The sequence below is a fragment of the Epinephelus moara genome, chromosome 7 (assembly GCF_006386435.1).
Source record: "Epinephelus moara isolate mb chromosome 7, YSFRI_EMoa_1.0, whole genome shotgun sequence".
In the NCBI taxonomy this organism is placed as follows: domain Eukaryota; kingdom Metazoa; phylum Chordata; class Actinopteri; order Perciformes; family Serranidae; genus Epinephelus; species Epinephelus moara.
The window spans coordinates 9,189,780-9,213,205 of NC_065512.1; the positions used below are offsets into that span (position 1 = coordinate 9,189,780).

The 23,426-nt window shown below is 40.8% G+C and overlaps 1 protein-coding gene across 1 annotated transcript in view; it reads left to right on the forward strand.

The window, feature by feature from the left end:
• LOC126392901 (contactin-associated protein-like 5) overlaps positions 1–8,480 on the forward strand; it is a 179,777-nt gene extending 171,297 nt beyond the window's left edge. The window contains exon 24 of the mRNA XM_050048626.1: positions 3,228–8,480. Coding sequence (XP_049904583.1) covers positions 3,228–3,421 — 194 coding nt within the window. The 3' untranslated portion in view covers positions 3,422–8,480. The remainder of the gene's footprint in view (positions 1–3,227) is intronic.
• Positions 8,481–23,426: the final 14,946 nt, after the last annotated feature.

The following is a 23,426-nucleotide window of genomic DNA, read 5'->3' on the forward strand; positions in this document are numbered from 1 at the left end:
GTTAAGTACTGTTACAGTAAACTTAAATAAAGGACTTCAATAATAAAGTTAAATAGAGTAAAGTACTGTATACACGGTAAAGTTAAATAAAGTAGTATTATAATAAAGTTTTAAAAAAAGTACAGTTGTTATAAAGTTAAAGGACTGTTCCAATAAAGTTAAAGTACTGTTTTAATAAAGTTAAATAAATTACTGTTATAATAAAGTTAAATAAACTACTATTTAGTAAAGTTTAATAAAGTACTATTAAAATAAAGTTAAAGTGCTGTTTTAATAAAGTTAAATAAAGTACTGTTATAATAAAGTTAACTAAACTACTATTTAGTAAAGTTTAATAAACTACTATTAAAATAAAGTTAAAGTGCTGTTTTGATAAAGTTAAAGTACTGTTATAATAAAGTTAAAGTGCTGTTTTGATAAAGTAAAAGTACTGTTATAATAAAGTTAAAGTGCTGTTTTGATAAAGTTAAATAAAGTACTGTTATAATAAAGTTAAATAAACTACTATTTAGTAAAGTTTAATAAAGTACTGTTATAATAAAGTTAAAGTACTGTTTTGATAAAGTAAAAGTACTGTTATAATAAAGTTAAAGTACTGTTTTAATAAAGTTAAATAATGTACTGTTATAATAAAGTTAAATAAACTACTCTTGAGTAAAGTTTAATAAACTATCATTAAAATAAAGTTAAATAAAGTACAATTATAATAAAGTTAAAGTATTGTTATAATGAAATAAATCAAAGCAGAAATATTGGCAATGTTATTCTGAAGCACCTGGTTTGTCTCAGGCAGGAAGTGGGTTGATGTTTTTGCTATGACCTTTAATCTTCAGATCAACTATTAGCAGTTAGCAGAGGGTTTTTAAAAAGTGACATGACGATTTATACTCTATGTTTACTAGAGTCATTTTATATATCCCACATGAAACAAGCCCGTGATACACTTTGTATAATCAAGATATCGCCCACCCCTACTTTAGCTAACGAATGAAGGGGTTTTAGTGTGATCATAAACATGAGCCCAGTCGAGGCACCATGCCACATGCCACACAATGAACAATGTCAGCTTGTTAAAAAGGAATTCTTTACCCACAAAATAACCGTTAGTATATCAGTTACTTCCCCCGTGTTACCTTGAATTTGTGAAGAAGACTCGCATGCCTCTATGGTGAACAAAGAATCCAAAAACAGTGTTCGTCTTTTTTGGATTCTTTGTCCAACTTGAAGGTGTGAGAGATAGACAGAATTCAAGGTAACACAGGCAGAGTAATTGATATACTAACAGTCATTTTGTGAATTATTCCTTCAAGGGATGGTCTGCTGGTTAGCTTAGCTTAGCATAAAGACAAGAGGCAGAGAAAACAGCTGGCCTGCCTCTGCCCAATGGTAACAACATCCACCTCCCAGCACTGAGCTCTAAAGCTTCATAATCTACAAATTCTATCTTGTTTGTTCAATTCCAAAATCCAGCGTGTACGTGTTGCCTGGCAACCGGCGGAGACTCCAAGAAGTTAATGATCCTACTTATTTATACTGTAGAGACTAAGACTGGTATCAATCCTCTAATCTTAACTCTTGACAAGAGAGGGAACAGGCGTGTTTCCCAAAATGTCACACTCCTCCTTTAGGATGGAGGATTAGACGGAGGCATTTCTTAATTTATAAAAATCAGCTCCGTGAAGCCTGTCTAATTTCTGGACCTTTTATTATAGCGACGTGCTTCATTTTAAAAACTGCAGAACAGTACAGAACTTTACCAGCTGGATTGTGTTAACCTTAAAGTCTGTGGTGTGTATTACTGTGTGCATGTTTTTGTTTGTCAGATAAATGGCCGACGCTGGTCCATTTTGTGAAACGGCCAGTCAGAGATGATTTGTCACATCTTTAAACCGTGGTGGCAGCATCTTTTCTGAGTTTGCTGCGACCTCTTCTTTTGTGGTGAATCAGCCATTTTAATGACATGAGCAAATAATATTCCACCGAAACAAGTTCACCGCTGACATTATTTTACAAGGGCACTGATGCTGCATTCTTGGCTTTGTGCCGCCCAAGACGCTTGTGATTGGTTTCGAGAAATACAAACAAGCTAGAGCTTTTTTTCACCATGGCAGAATGATTATGTGTGCTTCAGACCTTTCTCTAGCACTGTCAAGATAGGTCTGGCTACGGGAGACTAACCAGGGGGAGACTGAAGGGTGGGCGCTACCAATGCAGAAGTGCAAAAACTGCAGTTCCTTTAATGGCCACTTGAGGCTGGCTTCAAAACAGAGTCAACCCCCATTGACCCTCATGTTAAAATGCCCACCTTTACAGGAGAAATAAACATGTTTACAGCCTGCTACAAAAACAGTTTTGGTCTCTATGTCTAATTTTAACATTTATGACAACTGTACGAGGGGTTAATTTTTTATAACGTACCCGTTTAAGTTTCACTAAGGCCCCAAGTTACACATGTTAAAGAGCAGGGCTGCTTGAGTGACAGGCTGTCTGTGAGGTGTCGCTGCACTCTGTGAGTCAGACCCATGCCTCACTCCTTCATAGCTCCTCCCTCTTTGACAAATAAGGTCACTCCTGGCTCCAAAAACAGCAAGATGGCAATGGCCAAAATGTTAAACTCGAAGCTTTAAAACAGCAGCAAAGACCAATGGGTGATTATGATATAAAGTTATACTCAGGAATGCAATTACTTCACTGTATCTTTACATAGGAAATAGTGGTTTGCTCATGTGTTATTGCTCTGAATGTTGTTTACAGCTCATTTAAAACCTTGTTTTTTGTTAGTTTTATAAGTAAACTTTAGATATTTTAATCACTCCTAGATTTGCTGCAATCATCTGTTATAGAAGAATTTCTCTAATGCAAGTAAACACAAAACAATCAAGGACTCAATTTGCAATTACATTATAAGCATGAACAAATAAAACCACAATTTGAATACACTAACAGAACCTCCTTCAGTCATTAAATGACTTTTACTTGAACGCCGTGCTAATATAAGGAAAATTGAAAAATGAGTGGAATGTCAAGTTTTGTACTTTGAATCCAAGGACGGCATTTTGTGTTCAAAGGTAAGAATTTTTGCACAGTTAAACTCTGCTACAGATGAGTCAAAGCAAATTGCTGTAACCGGTTTGGGTCAGGATCAGAGGAAACTTAATGGGGACGGCCCCGGTGGGCAGCATTGTCCCCTGGTATCTGCTAATGTGTCTCCCCTGCTGTGTTCTCAGGTGTGGTCACAGCGGTGGTCTTCATTGCTGTCTGCGCTCTGGCTGTGATAAGCCGCCTCCTCTACCAGCAGCGGCGGGCCCAGAGGAGCAGCAGCATCAAAGAGGAGAACAGACACAGCATGTACACGGACTACAGGACAGAGCTGCACCTCCACAACTCAATCAGGGACAACATGAAGGAGTACTACATCTGACTACAGTGTGCACTCTGTGGACCCAAGCCACAAACTTACCTCTCTCTTATAAAGGACTAACAGGTGGACGCGCTGCTGCAGGATTTCTAACAACAAAACATCTCCGTGCCCTGGAAATCTTCCAGGAACACTGCAAATCGCCTGTAGCCTGTAGTCCACTCTCGTAATGCTCCAGTACAAGCAAGTGGGCTGAATCTTTACAGCTGTTAGTGTATTTGATGTTGGTGAAACTGTCAGAATCAAGCTGCTGTGGTTTCTGTCGTTGCAAAAATGTGTAAAGCAAAAGATGAATGTCTCGCCAGGGTGGACAAACGGGACGCCACGAGTGCAACGAGTGAAAGCTGCTGTCCATCTTGAATGCGCACAACTCAAAACATTATGTTGGAAACCCTCAAATGCTGAATTCTTCCACAGTACAGTGGGACTCACTAAATTGTACTTACGAGTCAGGAAATGTAGGCCAGGCCTGTAAGATATGCGTGCATTCGCTGCTGTCTTTGTTTTTTCAGTGGTGGTGAATGTTGTAGAAGAAGAAATGGGGACAATACTGCCTATACTGTATGAGTGCCTAATTTGCATACAAGTTTTTATTTGAACATTTTAGAAGTTATTCATGTGATTTGCACAAAAGCAATCGCATTTACATAGAGAGGAGCTTATTGTCATTCAGTTCTGCAACCCACTCTACATAGAATAAAAGGAAATTTGAATTTCCCAGTCATGCGCAACATCTGCCAGTTGACCATCAGTAATGACTCTTAGTAATGTTCCTTTCACTCGGTTGTTTTTCACTGCACTGTTTGAAGTAGCATGGAAATTGACAAACCTAAATCCTGTAATCTTCTGTTAACTGGATACGTTACGGATCCGTAACTCCTCAGCACTTTAGAGTCTTGTCCCTAAGAAGCATTGTACACCATTCAGACCACTTTCATTTAGTTGGAGGGGATTTTTAGCTGACGGTTTAGGAAATAATGGATTTTATTTAAGTGTGCAAATTCTGCTTGTGCGTTATTTTTTCATGTACATAAAAACCCCAAAGCGCTTGTGTATAATGTATCATGAAAGTAGCAGAAATAGGAAATTAAAGGGCGGGTCCATCTGCGTTCTTTTCAAGGTTTTTTAAATATAAATGCCCACTCAGCTGTTAGCTAAAAGTGGTGACGAAGGAATAATAATAACTGAAAGGGTTCAGATATTTATCTACAGTCAGTGTCATATTTTCTCCGCTTTACTGGAGCCTTTAAATCGCTCTCCTTAAAGCCACCAGACTCCTTTGGCAAAAACAGTCATTTTACCTTGCAGAACACGGGAGTTGTGATCAACCGCTGCCTCTGTCAGTTAATTTGTTTGTGTTTTTGTGTGACTTTCGGATCTGAGCGAACATAGCATCCGCAGTAGTATGTTGCTTAGCTTCCATTTCGAGTTGGGGTGTTAAAGGAATGTAGCCAATTTGGAAGGTCATTAACACGCAATTCTCAAAAAAGGTTCTGCTCAGTTATGAAGAAGCACATCAGGTGGGTTAGTTTATATGTAGCAACGGCATCATGTGAAAACCTACGTCAAGTCACGTGGGAAAATGTTTATAGAAGGGCTTGGGGAATAGCATGTTTGATGATAAAGGCCCTGGCATACCGTCGGTCAATGTCGGGCCATCGATTAGCATCTGTTGCTCTAGTTTTTGCGAAGTGTCCCGCACCATTGGCACTAGCTAGCACATATTTTGGCTAATTTAGCATGTTCACTCTGATTGGCAGTTCAGCTCAGTGTACAAGAAGAGAATCAAGAGGGCGTGAGATCAAAACAAACTTGTTATATGAGTTAAGATTTTTTTTTTTATTTAGCCATTAAGCTCTTTAGGTGAAAAAGTTCGGAATTCTTTGTGTCATTGTTTGCCAGCGCGCGGTAACTATCAACTATTATGTTGTTAATGTGCTAATTGGCAAACTAGCATCTCGAAACCATCCTGTAGGTGTCCGTTTTTGAATGACGAATACAGACTACCGCCACCTGCTGGTGTTGAGAGTTATTTCCTCTTACGCAGGCGCAGAACGTACGTGCAAGTTGGCTGTTCTGGCTGAGACACAGGCAACATGAGGTGATGCAACAGTCAGCCTTCGTCACCACTTGTTCTTTGATGTGGGTTTTGTGTATTTGGGCCCTCAAACAAACTTCAACCGAAGTCTGAATGTTTGGTTTTTAGTGAGAACGCTACTGGGAAGCTACAGAATGACATAAAAACCGAATAAAAGAAACAATGGACACGCCCTTTGACGGAGAGGATTATCATATTTCAGTAAATACAAAGCAGTCATATACACAAGCACATGCAGTAACGAATCTGGCAAACCATTCCTCCCCAAGCAGTATCTTTGGTGTTCTTTGGCAAACGGGCAGCAGTTTGGTGTGTACAGGAAGTGTTGAGCTCAGCAACTAACAGAAACTGGTTTAACCAGCATGCAAGTCATTTGCAGTAGTATGGAACAATCACAGCAGCAAGTTTATCGGTGCTTATGCAGCTAAGGCAAGCGCCAGGGTCAACGTGTCAGTCACAACCTTCTCTAATACATTTTGTCACAGTACTTGAGTGAGTTTGTACCACTGTTTAAGGTTGTATTATCTTAATTTCTAGCTGGGTGCAGGCAGTTCTCAGGCTCTGTATGTATACCTACGAAAAGTCATGCACCAGAATCCGTATATAACCCAAGTAATCATTAGCCAGTGAACCCAGTATAACCCATGTAATTATGAAGGCTGCGATCACATGAATGAAGTACGGGAGTAAAGAAGGAAGTAGTACAAAGAGCAAAAGTCCGCATAAGGAGGCAGGTTGGAGAGATGGATGGGTCAAACAAACACAGGACTTTACCCGTGAGACTGGTGTTCACGTCTCGTGTGAAACCAAGTGAACTTTAAGTTATTTTAAGGTTTGTCATCACCATTTTTTTTTCTTAAGCTAACCTACGTAACTTTACTTTCCTATACCTAAGCTAAGGTAGATTTATGTTAAATACAATACGTTACGTTCGTAACTTTATGTCAAGTACAGAACGTGACAGTGTCCAACCGTGTTTCTTTTCCTACACCTAACCTATGTACTTTTATGTTAAGTAGGTTATGTAATGATGCCCGTGTTTCTTTTCCTAAATCTAACCTACATAACTTTACATTAAGTACGCAACATAACGTGACAATACCCAACCATGTTTCTTTTTCTAAATCTAACCCACGTTACTTTCCTAAACCTAACCTACGTAACTTTATATTAAGTAGGTTACATGATGATGCCCAACCATGTCTCTTTTCCTAAAGCTAATCTACGTAACTTTACATTGAGTATGTTACGTCATGTACGCACCTTTATGTAAAGTACACAACGTGACAATGCCCAACCATGTTTTTATTTTCCGAAATCTAACCTATTAAACTTATCTAAACCTACCTTGTCTAACTTAACATTACAGTACATTACATTTAGTACATAGGTTTATGTTAAGTGTTAAGTTACGTAACGTGATGACGCCCAACCATGTTTCTTTTTTACTAAACCTGACCTACATAACTTTACTTCCCTAAACCTAACCTATGTAACTTTAGGTTAAGTACATTATGTTAAGTACATAAGTTTATGTTAAGTACATAACATGATGACACCCGGCCACGTTTCTTATCCTAAATCTAATAAATGTAACTTTACTTACCTAAACCTGCCCTACATTACTTCACGCTAAGTATGTAACTTTACGTTACGTTAGGTACCGAACATTACAACACCCAAACATGTTTCTGTTCCTGAACCTAATCTATGATACTTAACCTTAAATACATAACTATATGTTAAGTACCTAACGTAACAACACCATTCTTGGGGCGCTAATTTGTTAGATATCACACGAACTGTTTTATGTGGATGCGCTGCTTTGTGATATAAAAAAGTCAAGTGGACAGAAGAAGGTCGGACTCAAACTGTGAAGTATCACAGTGTAGACCTGGTGCGTATTAAACTCAAAAAGTACTGATACAAAAGTTTTGTTTTGTCCTCTTTTTTTTGCAGCGCTATCCAGCAGTGCTTAGAGCTTTTTGCAACTTAGAGAAAGGCCACTATGTCATCTGACATGATTTGTTTATTTATTGATTTATTATCTGGATTACAGGGATAAGTGGTGTTTTCTATTTCAAGCAGAAAACGTTTTTATAAACATCTAACACTGGTTGATCCTACGAAAAAATAATCCATACACACACTAACAAGGCAAAAAGTCTAGCGCCAACTTTAGTGGTCCTGTAATACACATCAAAAACAAGAATTAAAGCATGGACGAAAGATGGAGACTTTGCTTTTCTAAGATCCTTACCACGAGAGGGGGAAAAGGTTTGACCTGCAGGTGGTCAAACACATTTCAAAATCAGCTCTACAGATTTAGCTTATTGGCTTCAGCTGCTTTCGGCAGGTTAGCTGTCTTTGTCAGCATCAGTTGTGCTTTGAGCTTAACATGCTTCACACGAGCCCAAAGGAACGCTGAACCTGAGGCTGACGGGACTGGGTAATTGTTTCTAGAGCATCCTTTCATGAATGAATGAAGTCATTATAATTCGTCTTCTTGGGATCATAAATGTCTGTAAAATTTCAACGAAAGAGATCCACCAGTTGTGAAGACTTTTCACTCTGACTCCAGTTTTTGGACCAATGCACTGATGGACTCACGGACATGGATTGAGAGATGGATGGAAAAAACTGACAAACAATACCGCCCTTCCTGGAGCCCCACCGCTTCTATCTGGCTATAGATTATGTGACTGAAAGCGACACAGGGAAGTGGCATGGTCAAAAGACAGGGTCTAGATCGCTCTGGGCCCCATCTGTGCATGTCCTTGTTATCTAAGTATGTCTCAAGATGTGATAGTCTGCAGATCTCCAGTTACCAGTGAATGAATACATACCTCTCAGAGTGTTTTGGTTATATCGCAATGGGTAATATCGCGTGGTTACTTCTTAATGATTTGTATAGCTGCAGTTTTATTAAGGATCTATTGTATAGATGTATAATTTAATAATAAAAGTGAATATATTGATTAATTCTCTTTGGTAAAATGGTTTGACTTCAGCATCTGTAAACAGGGTCTTGTGCTGTTAAGACTGTGGCAGCCTAGCAGCAATCAAAAGTCCAACATTGTTAATGGTGTTTGCAGGTTGGAAGCCAGTGAGGGATTACATCCTTGTTGGGGTCTGGAGAGGGAATATTCGCTCATATAGTGCCCAACGAGCGAAGGTCGTCAGTGACACATGAAAAGGTATGTTGCTTGTTTCGTCTTTTTAAAATATAGTTATGAAGGGATGAAAAATTTGACACACATTTAGAGACAGTTATACCAAAAAGTTGACTTAAATTATGTCCAGAAATAAAAGGGCTTTTGAAGAAAGGATGAATTCCTCAAAAATTCCTCCGACCATTGACCTATGGGCTTTTAAATTAATCATGCTGTTAGAAGTGAAATTACTTTAAAACTTGCCGGACGGCTCCAAGCACAGTGAGGTCATAAGTTATGGCAGTTGGCTTCTTAACCTGAGCCCAACAGGTCCTGAAAAGCTTGACGGGTCAGACTGTGTTCAGGCCAAAAATGTGAGCTGTTTGGTCGGGTTAGGTAGGGCTCTGGCTTTTTTAAATAAATAAAAAATATTTTAAAATGTACAGGCACGGAGAGGAGAAGAAGCAGCCAGGCTCCGTACTGGGCTCTCTGTTCTTTCTCACGCCCTGAGCATCTTATCTGGCTGGGAAATACAGCGTTGGGAGTCGGTGATACAAACCAAGCGTGGTCCATTTTCCACTGGAGATGTGCGTAGCTCATGCAGCTACACAGCCAGTGTGTCTGTGAGAAGCCAACTAGTGCTTTCTGGGTGGTGGTTGAGCTTGGTTAGGCTCAAGCGCAGTATTTTATGTGATGATGTTGGACATGCCGGGTTCAGGCTTCAACTCACACGGGTCAGTTCGGTTCGAGTTGTAATATTTTCGGCCCGTCGAGAACTACAGGTGATGGGCACAAAATGTGTTTAATCACGTGCTAGCAACACGAAAACAATGCCAATGCAAAGCCTATCACTGTTGCAGTTTCGTTAGGTTTAGGGAAAGAAAAACACTTGGTGAGTGGTAGAGCCATTTCTAGGATTTCTAGTTTCCTATTATTATTTGAGTCGCTCTAATGCACCACCTGACCTGGCATCTCAGGAACCTTTAATTAAAAGCAGGTGTGCTGGAGTGTGGAGCGTGGAAGACGCCACGGGGTTACAGTCTTTAACTGTCGTGTGTTTGGTTAATCTTAGTTTTTATTGTTTGATGAAGTCTTTGTTTTTGTGAAGGCCTGTTTGGGGAATGTTCGTTCGGGGATTTTTTTTTTAAAAATTTTAATGCAACAGTCAAGACAGTCAGTTTATAGCGTCATCTTGCAACTCTTCATACTTCCTGCAAATTAGTCAACTCTAAAATCAACCGAAGCACCTGGATCATCAAACAGTGAGTAAAATGAAACCAAAAACAGGAGCGGCTGTTTTTGAACTTACTTGGAAGCCCCAATAGTGAGGTTTAGAAAACATAAAAATAGAGTACTTGTTGAAGTTTAGGAAAAGATCGTGGTTTCGATTAAAATAACTACATATGAGCCTAAGTGACGTTCATTTATGTACTCTGCATAGTTGCGTAAAGTCTGTGAAGTCATGTAAATACCTTGACTTTTGGTTTCACATAGGACACCAACAGCATCTCCTGGTTTAGAGTCCATGTGTGACTGATCTATCAGCCCTTCCACCCGCCCTATGTGGACTTTCTCGCTCTTTATACTCCACCACAACAAATGATCCTCATTGACTTTGCATTGACATTGTTCCTGTGATGCCAGCACATGACTTTATCAGATTTCGTGGCCATTTAACGTATTTTTATGAGGCAGATCTGGCACTGCAGCAGCTGGCCAAAGATAAATGTTCTTATTTACTGTTGGTGGAGAAAGAAGTGATGTAATGTGATTCAGATCACCAGTGGAGATGGTTTTGTTTCTTTCTTTCTTTTTAAAGCTATGCCATTTGCAATTACTTCCCCTCAGTGCTTATGAACTTTCTTAATTGCCAATCAACATATAACTGTAATTTACATAATTTTCCAGACCACTGAGAGTCAGTTTTAATAGTGAGGGGCATTTTATTATTTAGCTGAAGTTGTTTTCTTTGGTTCTTGTCATTTATTCTTACTTTACGTTTCATTTATTTTAAATACTCCCCTTTCTCATTTCAAACTACTTCTCTTCCTGCTCCTGTGTTTCCCACCTGTGTGATTGTCTGCCCCGCCCTGATGTGGTTCACCTGTTCCTCATCAGCCCTGCTGTCTCCCGTCCCTCGTTACCACCTTCCCTCATCTGCCTGCTCCCCTTTGTCTCTGTCAGTTTGTCATCTCACACACTGAGAATTATTCCAGCTGTAGTTTTCCAAGTGTTTGGGATTTGGATCTGCCACCTGCTACCTGTCTGCTGTTACCTGCCTTTCCTAATGAATAATTGTTGCAATAAATCATTGATTTTTTTTTTTCCTGCCGGCTCATCTTTAATCTGTGTTTAGGTCCAAACCTGCTGTTGCTGAAACCTGACATACAGCTCCTTTATTCAGTACATTCAGTAGCTTGCAATTTTTGTGTCAGTACCAACAATACTACAGAACCAACCACTGCCCTAAATTACCCCTTTTCCACCAGCATGGAAGCTGTTACGTTTCAGTTCCCGCACAAGTAGCTGAAGTTCAAACTGAGCATCAGAATGGGGAAGAAAGGTAATTTAAGGGACTTTGAACGTGGCATGGTTGTTGGTGCCAGACGGGCTGTTCTGAGTATTTCAGAAACTGCTGATCTACTGGGATTTTCACACACAACCATCTCTAGGGTTTACAGAGGATGGTCCAAAAAAGAGAAAATATCCAGTGAGCCAAAATGCCTTGTTGATGCCAGAGGTCAGAGGAGAATGGTCAGACTGGTTCAAGATGATAGAAAGGCAACAGTAACTCAAATAAGCACTGGTTCCAACCAAGGTGTGCAGAAGACCATCTCTGAAGCAACAACACCTTGTCCAACCTTGAAGCAGATGGGCTACAGCAGCAGAAGACCACACCAGGTGCCACTCCTGTCAGCTAACAACAGGAAACTGAGGCTACAATTCACACGGGTTTTCTCACCAAAACTGGACAATAGAAGATTGGAAAAACCACATTCAGATGGAAGCATGGATCCATCCTGCCTTGTATCAACGCTTCAGGCTGCTGCTGGTGGTGTAATGGTGTGGGGGAGATTTTCTTAGTACCAACTGAGCATGGTTTAAACACCACAGCCTACCTGAGTATTGTTGCTGACCGTGTCCATCCCTTTATGACCACAGTGTACCCATCTTCTGATGGCTACGTCCAGCAGGATAACGCACCATGTCACAAAGCTCAAATCATCTCAAACATGACAATGAGTTCACTGTACTCCAGTGGCCTCCACAGTCACCAGATCTCAGTCCAATAGAGCACCTTTGGGATGTGGTGGAACGGGAGATTCTCGAAATCTCTGAAGAATATTTCCAGCACCTTGTTGAATCCATGACACCACGAATTAAGGCAGTTCTGAAGGCAATGTTGTTCTACAGGTTGGAAAGAGAGGGTGGAGAAGAAAGCAACGGGGAAGTCAAGTACAAAATCATTAAAGAGAGTGTAGTGGTCTTATTATTAGTAACAGTTGGTCCAGGCTTGTTATTTGGGTAATAACAAACATCTGTACAAACAGAAAAAGGTTTGCAACCTGTGACTTTGCTAACTATTGTTTATTTCAGTTGTGCACTGTGTAGCACCCCTCATTGATGAAAACTGGAGCTAACGAGGGCTTGTTCATGAAACCGCTCTGGCCTGACACTTTGGTTTTCGGTTTGTGGAAAGCTGGTCATGAGAAGTTGCTGTACCAATTTGAATATGTTATGCACAGAGAATAAACCCCCTGGTCAGCAAGGCAGCAGTTGTCCTTGTCTCCTTCCTGTCCAGCCAGTCCAGTTACATTCATAAGAGAGCACCAAGGCTCCACAAATTATTGAGAACCAGTTCAAGAACCAGAGCTAATTTGGTGGAAGAGAGGTGTCAGTGCACGTGAAGACCGGTAAATAATCTAACGACCTTTTAAAATCATCTCTCATAAGCATTTGTTTACACACACAGTGTCCTCTGCTAACACAGGATGTGAGGAGTGTAACGCACAGAGAGACTTTGAAAAGCATCTGGCAGTCGCAACCAGGCACAATTTGTAGCTTATGTAAATGTATTCATTTTGTACTGCTTATCAATTCAAAACTGCCTGTACAGATATTTTCAAAGAAAACTATTTGGTATGTGGTGCCCCTGAGTATCTGCTACTCCAAGCCTCCCTTTTATGTTGTGTATGCCTCCTAGTGCTTGTGCTGTGTGCACAAACAAAAGCAAATAAAATTTCACACTTTTTTTTGCATTTAATGGCTTCTTTCTCTTTTTTTTCAATGTTGACCTACTTTTCTGTTTTTGTATCAGGTCTCTGGTCTTTCAGGTTTGAACCATGTCATATTTTGCTCAGCTCTATATTTCAGTTGGAGGCACATGTGCAAAACAACGTCTTATAAAATAAATTTCACTGTGAATCATGTTGGATGCACAGTGTTCCATCATTGATGGTGCCGTCCTGGTGTATTCACGGTTTATAAAAACCTCTTGCTTTGTTCTGTGCTTCAAGGTTTTTACATCAATATACAGAAAGCTGCTTCCTTTGTGCACTTTAAACACAACCTGAATGAGAAGTCTTATGATGAAGACTTTCAAGACGGTTGCCAGAATAAATGCTGGCATTGTACGGGCAGTGCGGTGGTGCAGTGGTTAGCACTGTCGCCGCACAGCAAGAAGGTTCCTGGTTCAAACGAGGGGTGGGGGAGCCCTTCTGTCCAGAGTTTGCATGTTCTCCCTGTGTCAGCGTGGGTTTCCTCCAGGTGCTCCAGTTTCCTCCCACAGTCCAAAGACATGCAGGTTTACTAGTGACTCTAAATTGTCCGTAGGTGTGAATGTGAGTGTGAATGGTTGTCTGTCTCTATGTGTCAGCCCTGTGATAGTCTGGTGACCTGTCCAGGTTGTACCCCGCCTCTCACCCAATGCCAGCTGGGATAGGCTCCAGCCCCCCACGACCCCCAACAGGATAAGTGGTTACGGAAAATGAATGAATGGATGAAAATTTTCAACTGACTCATCACAAATGTTCACGAAACTGTATTGTAGATGTAGAAAGGTCTGCAAAAGGAAAGAGAAGAGAGACCTCAGAAAAATGACAGAACGAACTGGGGTTTTTGATATCTGATTTAAATACATGCCGACACATCCTCACTGCAATGCGTTCTCATCCCAAATCGCCAATGATTGACGCTTTGTCAGTGGGCTATTGTGCCTAAATATTATGCACTACAGTAGGTACCTTCCTGCATCTGTTGTTGATGTTCCAGGCGCGTCTATTTCTGGCGTGACAATTTTCGCAGTGTGTCTTTTCAAAATACACTTACAGTGTCAGTAAAACACCTTAATTTTCTGTTAATTTCCTTGTGCAACAAAATTACACGGTTAGATTTAGAAAAATAAGCATCATGCTTTGGCTTAAAACTCCCTCTGAAGCAAACAGCAGGGTCACAGGTGGAAGTCCGGGGTTTGTTTGACCTATCCAGCTCCCCATTCCACCTGCTCTATAGGGACTTTCCAGATGTTTTACAAGCTGACAACACCCGGCTGCATTCCAAACTTATGCCACCCAGAGGTGTATCATATCGCTGTGAAAGGTGCCTTTGTAGGTAGGTATCTGACATCGAAATCACTGACAAAGCGTCAGTATTTGACCAGTTCGGAATAAGGATTGGCTGCCCCTCATTATTGTCCTATTTCTGGCCTCGACGGCACAGAAAAAACTTTTCCCCCCACTCACTCCCTGCTTGTACATCCCAGCTCCAGTTGCAGCTCCTCTCTGCTCCCATGGTAGGGCAACTCCTCACCTTTAGCTATCGCTGTCCCTCGTGTGTGTCAAATGGATGAGGAAAAACTAGTTGTTGAGGTTGAGAAATATCCCGATTACACAGGTTTGACCCACAGTCATTATAAAGACAGTGGTAAGACAGAAATATTGCCTGGAGAGCTGTAGCACTGGAGATTGTCTCCTCAGGTGAGAAATGACTAAAAATACATAGTTTGTCCCTCCAGAACAAAACATAGAAGCGCTATCTGTGACGTGGGTTCACTTCATGAATCATGCTGCAGTGTCTAACATCACAAAACTCTTAAAGTATTAATTATTCAAAGAAGTTTGTCAGTGCTGAAAAAAGCTAAACTATGCACATCACATCATTTTTCAATATTTATTGATCCTCAGCTTTTAGTTCTTGAGACGAGCTGAGCCTTCAAGTTTCTCAAGGCAACATTTTCACAGCTCGAGTCAGACTCGAGCAGCATCGATTTTTATGACGTTATTATGGTAATAAACACTGTTGCCCGTGTGCGACACTATGTAACATGCAGTTACACATTTTAACTCTCCTTTACCTCTTCAGCACCTTCCTGTCACCAGGCCAGAGCATATGTGAGAGATCTTTCACCTGCTGCACCACACAAGTGTTGATGGGCTGTGAGGCTCCACTGCCAGCTGACAGTACCTCTCCTTGTGTTGAACCAGTCTCCTCTTTAAAAAATGCCACAGTTACAGAACAACCCAGTGGCCTATGAATTATGTTTGTATGCAGCTGTTCTGTATTAGTAATTATTTTCATGTGGTAACATCCAATCGAGTGTTAAAGTGGAGTCAAGTTTGTGTCTGACTGCCTCAGCAGGTTAACATCCAGTAACAAGGGTGTCATTGTTGACAGTACAAGTAGGAGTACACACGCACATCCAAACCAAAGAGGGCAGGCGCTGAGCTGAAAGTGAGCACATCATGAAATAAATAGCTCGCACTCTGCAGGGCTCCAATGTCCACTTATTTATCACAGCGAGGTGACGGTTTGAGCACAACTGCTCCTCATCAGACACTGTGTCACTGTTGACAGTATCATCATTTAAAGGTGCTGGCTGGGACCTTTCACCAGTGTTAACTGGTTTTATTGATAATGAGTGAACAGGGTGTGACATAATTTAAAAACTAAAACCTTCCCTACTTTTCTCAGTTGCCTATAACAGCCTGTGGACTGACGTCTACTGTAATGTAAAGGGCTCAGGACGAATTCTCTGGGGAAATCCAAATGATGTGATGTTAAGCACGTTTCCAAGTGTCATGCCTCTCCTCAGCTCCCCTACAACAAAGACAGTGGATAAACCAAGACGGTCCACTGCGAGTCAGTTTCCTGTATCAGTGTCACGTGGGGTTCGCGCCCACCACACCCCTTTAGGAGACTAACAGCAGGTCCCGAGTCCATTGACTTCAGTGGGAGAAATGAACGTGATTACAGATTATGGCCGATTCTTTCGCCCCATAGTCACGGAAGCAAATATTGGACCCATTTATCACAAGCCACATATCTTCAGAACATTCCGACACCAAAATGACAAATTTCCGACGGACAAATCAGGAGAAAATTTACTTTGTTCAAGACCTGTCTCTGTCTCAACAACACACTCTCGCGAGATCTGGCAACAGATATCTGCTCTCTGGTGCTGAAATCAGTGCAGTTTCACCAAAGATACTGGATTTAAAAAATGTTTTTTTCCAGCGGATGTCTTTGTCACAACATGATTGAGCTAACTGGAGTAGTTTCATGTCGTATCCGACAACGGGAGGCTTTTAACAGATGACGTCCTGATGTTAGCTTTGTTGCTGCTGTTAGCTGTCCCTATCAGCTGCAGCCACTGATTTCCCAAAACTGAATAAATACCACACATAGCAACACAAAACTGCTTTGCTAGCTCAATCGTGTTGTAACTAAGATATCCGCTGGAAAAAATATTTTTTTCACGGACCGTTTATTGAGTTATTACAGACACCGCTAACAGCTAACAGTTAGCCCAGCTAATCTATGATAACCAAGCGAGGTTGGCGGTTCTCCATCGTCTTTGATTGGGGTACGGGGGACAACGCCTACTTAGGAGACCGGAAATGTATACCATTTCATACAATGGGGGTATATTGTAGGTGGGCCATCTTGTTATAATACAGTATCTTTGCCTACAGTGCTAACAGTCTGCAACACTAGCTAACGTTAGCTAAGAAATGCAGTCGACACATGTTGTTTCCATACATTTTGCAGCAGCTGCCGGGCGGAGACAACCTTCACTTAGTGGCATGTTCAACCAGTGCAAGACCAAGCGCCCGACCATCAGGGGTCTGAACCTAGACCGTCCTCTTGACCACCTCGAGTCCCTGCTGGACTGTTGTTGCCATTACATGGGTTAAAACCACCTCCATAACTCTGTACGTTAGCTAAAGCCAGTTCCAGCTCATCTTTTAATGTTTCCGGCTGACTGAAATGCATGACAAAAATACAAACCTTGTAAAAGGGTTAGGTTTACAGATGTATTTTATATATTATATTGTTACATGCATTATAAAGTGATAATGTAGTACCATGTGATGATGGAAAAGTGAGAAAGGACTAAAGTAGACAGCAACAGCCCTGCACCAAAAAACTTTTGAGGTGATTTCAATATCACAGACACATTTACAATGTTGGAATAAAGTCATCACAGTTTTACCTCTGTTGGGGCGCCCTTCTGTGATCTCGATCATTTGGTGTAAGGTGGTTGTAAAGCTTCAGTCAGTCTTTTTCTCATTTGACGTTACGACAAATCAAACATGATTAATATTATCAGAAGTTCTCGAGCACCAAACAGGAAGCAGCAAACTAGGTAGATGGTAAACATGGAGGGGACTCTGCAGAGCAGCAAGAACGTGACAAAGTCTTGGTTCCACTGGCTTGTGGGGAGAAACTGATGGAGTTGTGGAGTTAATCAGAGTCGTTGTTATTTCTGCGTGTATCTGAATCATCGATCAGCGCTAAAATAATGCAGCTAATCAATGGAGGATGGCAGCGAGCTGAGGTGACAAAATCCAATATGTAAAGTATGTACGCAAATACAGTTTATATTTATATTCATGCATAAATTACAAGAATACTGCCTTTATCTTACGTGTTTTTGCAGACATATTTAACATTTTTACATATTTTTTAAAGGGAGTCTGACGTAATATTTTGCATCAGGAGCAGGATGGGCACCTTAAAACACGTCTAGCTGTGGTCATGCAACTCGTGCCTCTGAACGATCCCCATTATTTGGAAAATCTTAATGTGTGTGACTAAAAACTTAAGTTAGAAATACGTCTTTTAAAAGTCCTCTAGTGTATGGTAGGCATTAGTTGTTGATCCACCTGGAAATAAAGGAGCAGATAGTTCTTGATATTGATGTGTATTTCGAACATGTAAAAAAAAAGTTGTCAGTGTATTACTTTGATTTACACATTCAAAAAGGAGTGGGAGCACGTACATACTTATTAAATCTCACCCTTCTCCATGAGTCATCGGATAAAATAACACAGACAGCTTCCTTCCTTATATATATATATATATATATATAAACCTAGACCTTAGACTTTTTTAAATATACCACTGATATTACTTTTTATCTTCGTCACACAAAAATAACCCAGGTATATGTATATAATAATAATTCCAAATATCTATCTTACATAAACCTCCTTTAGTATATAATATAAATTACCATTTGTCCGTGACTTACAAGTACAATATATAAAATACCAATTATCTTTGCCTTACAAAAATAAATATTATTATTACATCTTAATGAACTTGTCCTGCTATCTTTTTACATTTAAATAAGTGAACATATGAATTATACAAAGTACAAATATACGTTATTCTGCCAGTATATGCGCGTGTACACCCACATACCCATAAATAAATTACTTTTTTATATTTTGAGAAAGAAAGTCGACAGTAATCCCTGTGCCTCCTGAATATCAGATCTTTATACCTTATTTTAAAGTGGTGTATGTTTGGACGTTGCATGAGCTCCACATTCAAACTGTTTCATAACTTCACTCCACATATTAAGATACAAGAACTTTTCCTGGTCATACACACACTACGAGTTTTGACATGAAATAATCCCCTTAAATTAACCCCCCTCTCAATCACTGAACAGTTTTTAATATTTCCTGGTAGCAGGTTATTTCTGGCTTTAAACAGAAAATTTTAATAACTTTGACTGTAAGAATAATGAGTTAGTGTGATCGCGATACCCAGCGTTTGAGTGCAACATATTAACTGATGCAGCCACTCCCTCTCCACCCACTTACTCACCTGCTCCACATTTCCCTGATTGGTCCAGCAGCATATATATGAGCCCAACTTCATTCTGTCTTTGCCAGATTGTCTAGTTTGCATTCACCTAGTTTCCCAGCCTTTGTTCTGCCTGCCTGATCCACAGTTTGATGATTCTCTGATTTGCCTCTTATTGGTTACGTTTGACCTCCTTCTGACAAAAGAAAACTTAACTTTTCTTTGCTGGGGTTTAGCAAGTGGCTAAATTACGTGGGCTTGAAGTCAAGCCACATATCCAAAGGCTCATGCTACAAATACAACCTTTTGATACGTCTGTTAATTCCAACCTTCATCTTTGCAAAGACGAGCTGCGCAGACGACAGAGCTCAATGAAAGAGGGCTCCATCTGTGTATACAGAGGTTACTGTGAATAATTAGCCAAACCAATCACGCTAAATTGGGCAGAAAATATACAGTAGCAGACACAAGTCGTGATAAGTGAACCTCTATCAGTTTGATGTTAATGAAATGATAGAAGTAAAGTAATGACTCCATGTTGGTAACAGCCTCACAGCTGGTACTCATTTTAAATCACCACAGATGGATTCACATGTATCCCATTCACCAACTGTCGCCCTCCATGGAGCTGAGTTTCTCCCCTCCTTTGTCCCTGAGACGCACACACACACACACACACACACACACACACACACACACACACGTATACGCACACACACACTTGTCTAACAAACCAGAGAAATGAGATGAAGTGGTTAGAATCACCTCCACTGCTTATTCATTAGATTCGCTACTTTCTGTTGTGACTTCAGGGCCACCTACACAAACTCCTGGGAACACATGGAACTGTTTTTAGCATTAAGAAAAGTTGGAGACAAAGTTTCTTTGCACCAAACCTCTGAGTTAATGAGCTGTGGTGTATGGGATGCTCTTTTAAGCACACTTCTAACTCCCTGTATGAGAGCGACTTGGCTGAAACTAACAGAATTCAACTTTAAGATCTGTGTCATACAGCCGTGATTCATTCACAGCATGCACCTCATATGAGCACATATATAACGCAACTGCACTATATATATGTGCGTTGGTTCATGAAGAGGTTTGTGACTCACTCCGGCAAGCAGTATTTTGGAGATTGCCGCAGTTGTACAATTATCATTGTATGTCTAATGACAGGCTACAGACACTGAGCCTGCGGGGCTGAGACTGAGGCAGTCTTTTGGAATAAAGAGTACATTAAATACGTTCAACAGCAAGTACAATCCAGGCTAATTTAGGCTTCAAGGCAGAAAACCACAGGAACATATTTCAGCTTTTCAGGAAGAATGACAAAGGAAACCGTGTGATGCAGGTGGAGCCGAGTCTAACCAAGTGACAGGGTGGGACTTCAGTACTTTTCTACAGTCTGCCCGCAGACATCCACTGATGAGATGCCTCCTGTGGAGGCTCCACACTCAGGGTAGAAAAATACAGAACGCAGAGGGGCCGCCATGAACCTACGACAACTCCCACATTTGGCTGCCTGTGGGCAGATCATGGAGCTGTCAATCCAAATGCAGTTTGCTGCCTCTCCCACTGTTGTTTTTTTCCCAGCTCACAGAGAAAATAGACTAATGCCGGCGCTGCATCTGATTAAGGAGTAAAATACAGAGCAGCAAATTACATTTATTCATGCTGAAATATTTCAGAGTCTCCTGCTCTCATTGTGTCTGAGGTGCAAGATGAGACACCAACTAGAGAATATACGAACTGTTAAATGACTTCACATCGTCCCTCATGCCGAGAGAAAGTATCACTAACAAGGATTACCATTAAGTCCCGGAGGGAAGCCCAATGCAGTAATTGTCTTGTGGCTATACACACAGAGAGTTCCAACGGTCACAGTAAACCTAAAAAAGTCACTGAATTCCACAATCTCATTTTCCTGGCCTGGGAAATTAGGAATTTTGTTGTGCACAATTCATTTAATGTAACATAACATGTATTTTCTGTCGCTCCAGTATGCCTGGATGTGTGTCGTTTTGTTTCCGTCACATATGTGCCTTCATTTTCTCCCTGTGTTCGTCCCTCAGTCTATGTACACTAGCCAGCTGGAATTATGTTTGAATAGAGTTTGAATTTGATGTTTGAATAACACCATAAGAAAAAAAAGTTGTGACAGTGTGATTTAACACACAGGGTCACAAATCCCAAAGTTCCATACCAATTGACATAGGCAATCTAGGGTGTCAATTGTTGCTCACAGCACCAATGTGCACTTTGGTTTTGTTTTGACTGCTCTGACAGTGGAGCGTATTTCAAGATACAGAGCATTCTTTTTCTAAACAAATCAACCAACAGGCCAATCAAACTGTCGGCTATCACTTCTCAGCTCTGGGACCTCTTCTGCTCAGTTCAATCAGAAGATAATATTTAATACAGATTAACAGATGATTTGTGCTGATTAAGGTTTAACAGAAGTCTTTGGCACTTGGACATCAGAGGGAGATAGTTTATGATCGAGGGACATCTGAGCGGCAGCAGGATAAATCCCCCCCATGGAGTCCAGACACTGGTGGCTGATGACTCTGAGGCTGATGAGGTGTATGAGGCTGATGAATCCGTAAAAACTGGGTGGTGATGGGGAGGTGGAGGGCGTGCACGACGGCAGCAAGAAAGAACAACGGCAGAGACAGGACCATATTTAAAATGAGGAGCAGTAAAATGATAAGCTGACCCAAAAGGTGTGTCACTGTGCTGTTTGTTCATTGTGAATCAGCTGATGACTCAATTGACAGACCCAGACAATGACACCTAGAGACAGTGATGGGCGTATGTGCAAGGAGTGAATGGCAGGGTGAGAAAGAAACTCAGAGCCTGAGCATGAAAAGTATTGTCCTCCTAAATTAACTTTCACTAGAGCTTCATTTTCTGTGGATCGCCTATGATAATATAATTAACATTTGAAGTAAGGGATATAAAAAATTGTTATTACTGTTCCTTGAAAAGTCATAGACAAGTTTTGGAATTTTGTCAATGACAATATGTGGGGACCCTGCATAGACTAAAAGTAAAGGAGCTCAGTAAGTTAGGCGAATAGACTGTACCACAATGTTTGTTCACAGTAACTTCCAGTTAGAAAATCCCTGCATCACATACACAAAATGAAACGCTGCTGAGCAAACTCTGCCTCAGTTGGTAAATTAAAAAAGAAAATGAGGAGAGAAATGAGGCCGGTATTTTGTTTTCTTTAAATTCACCAGACTCCTTTGACAAGAACATTAATTTACCTCACAGAACACAGGAGCTGCTGGTCTACCAATGCCTCGACTGGTTAGTGTTTAGTTTGTGTTATTTCGAATTCACCAAAGTTACAGAAAACACAAACTGATCCAGGAAGTTAAACTGATATTGATTTTTTCTAAGGCGGCTGAAACAGACTACATTTTGCTGGAACCCCTGTCCACAGCAGTACATTGCTTAACTCCCATGTTGGCAGTCCTGTCTGTTTCTCCACACTGAGGACAGACATCTACTGTATGTAGCACACTGGCTATGGATAAGTAACTCTGCAACCCCACTTCAGAAAATCTGAACTATCGGTTTAATGATCGTGGCTCTTTCACCTGCTTTTTCTCACCCTAACGTTCACATCAACTCCCAATCAACTCCATCACCATAATGATGGTAATTACATATACAGTGTGGACGGCAATTATAATTAGCATACACTAAGTCAAATACTAATGGATCTGGTGTGTTGGTGTGTGTGTGTGTGTGTGTGTGTGTGTGTGTGTGTGCGTGTGTGAAAGACAGAGTGAGAGAGTGCGCCCTGCCCCTGTCACCATCCAACATGTTTCCTCTTACTGACCAAGGGGGGGAAAAAAATTCCAATTAACCAACGCCGTGCTCTCAAGTGGAAGTGAGAGATTGAGAAACTCAGACAAAAGCATGGGCGCAGAAGTGACTGGAATAACAATGGTGCAGCTAAAACACATTTCAGTAACAACTAACATTGTTTACCAGGATGGACTAAAAAAATAAAAACCTGTAATCACCATGACTGTGGCTCAGCAGTCGCCAGAGGAAAATGTGGCATTGTGCATTTCTGCAAACCACAGATACGTTACATCTGTATGTTTCATATGTGTTATGTCAATATTTCTGAGGTGACGTAGCTTAGATTACAAACATATGAGCTGAGATTTGGTGGATGGCGTAACAGCTGCCAAGAAGCAGACACTGAGCTCAACAAAACCCTGAGGACATTTCTAGCTGTGTTTATTGTGACAATACTGGGTATTTTAAGCTCTGATGTTATTTATGACTGATGATTTTGTAATATTATAGCCTGTGATAGTCAATATACAATCACCAGCCACTTTATTAGGTACACCTTGGCAGTACTGGGTTGGACCCCTTTTGCCTTCAGAACTGCCTTAATTCGTGGTGTCACAGATTCAACAAGGTGCTGGAAACATTCCTCAGAGATGTTGGTCCATATTGACATGATGACATCACACAGTTGCTGCAGATTTGTCAGCTGCACATCCATGATGAGAATCTCCCGTTCCACCACATCCCAAAGGTGCTCTATTGGACTGAGATCTGGTGACTGTGGAGGCCATTGGAGTACAGTGAACTCATTGTCATGTTTGAGATGATGTGAGCTTTGTGACATGGT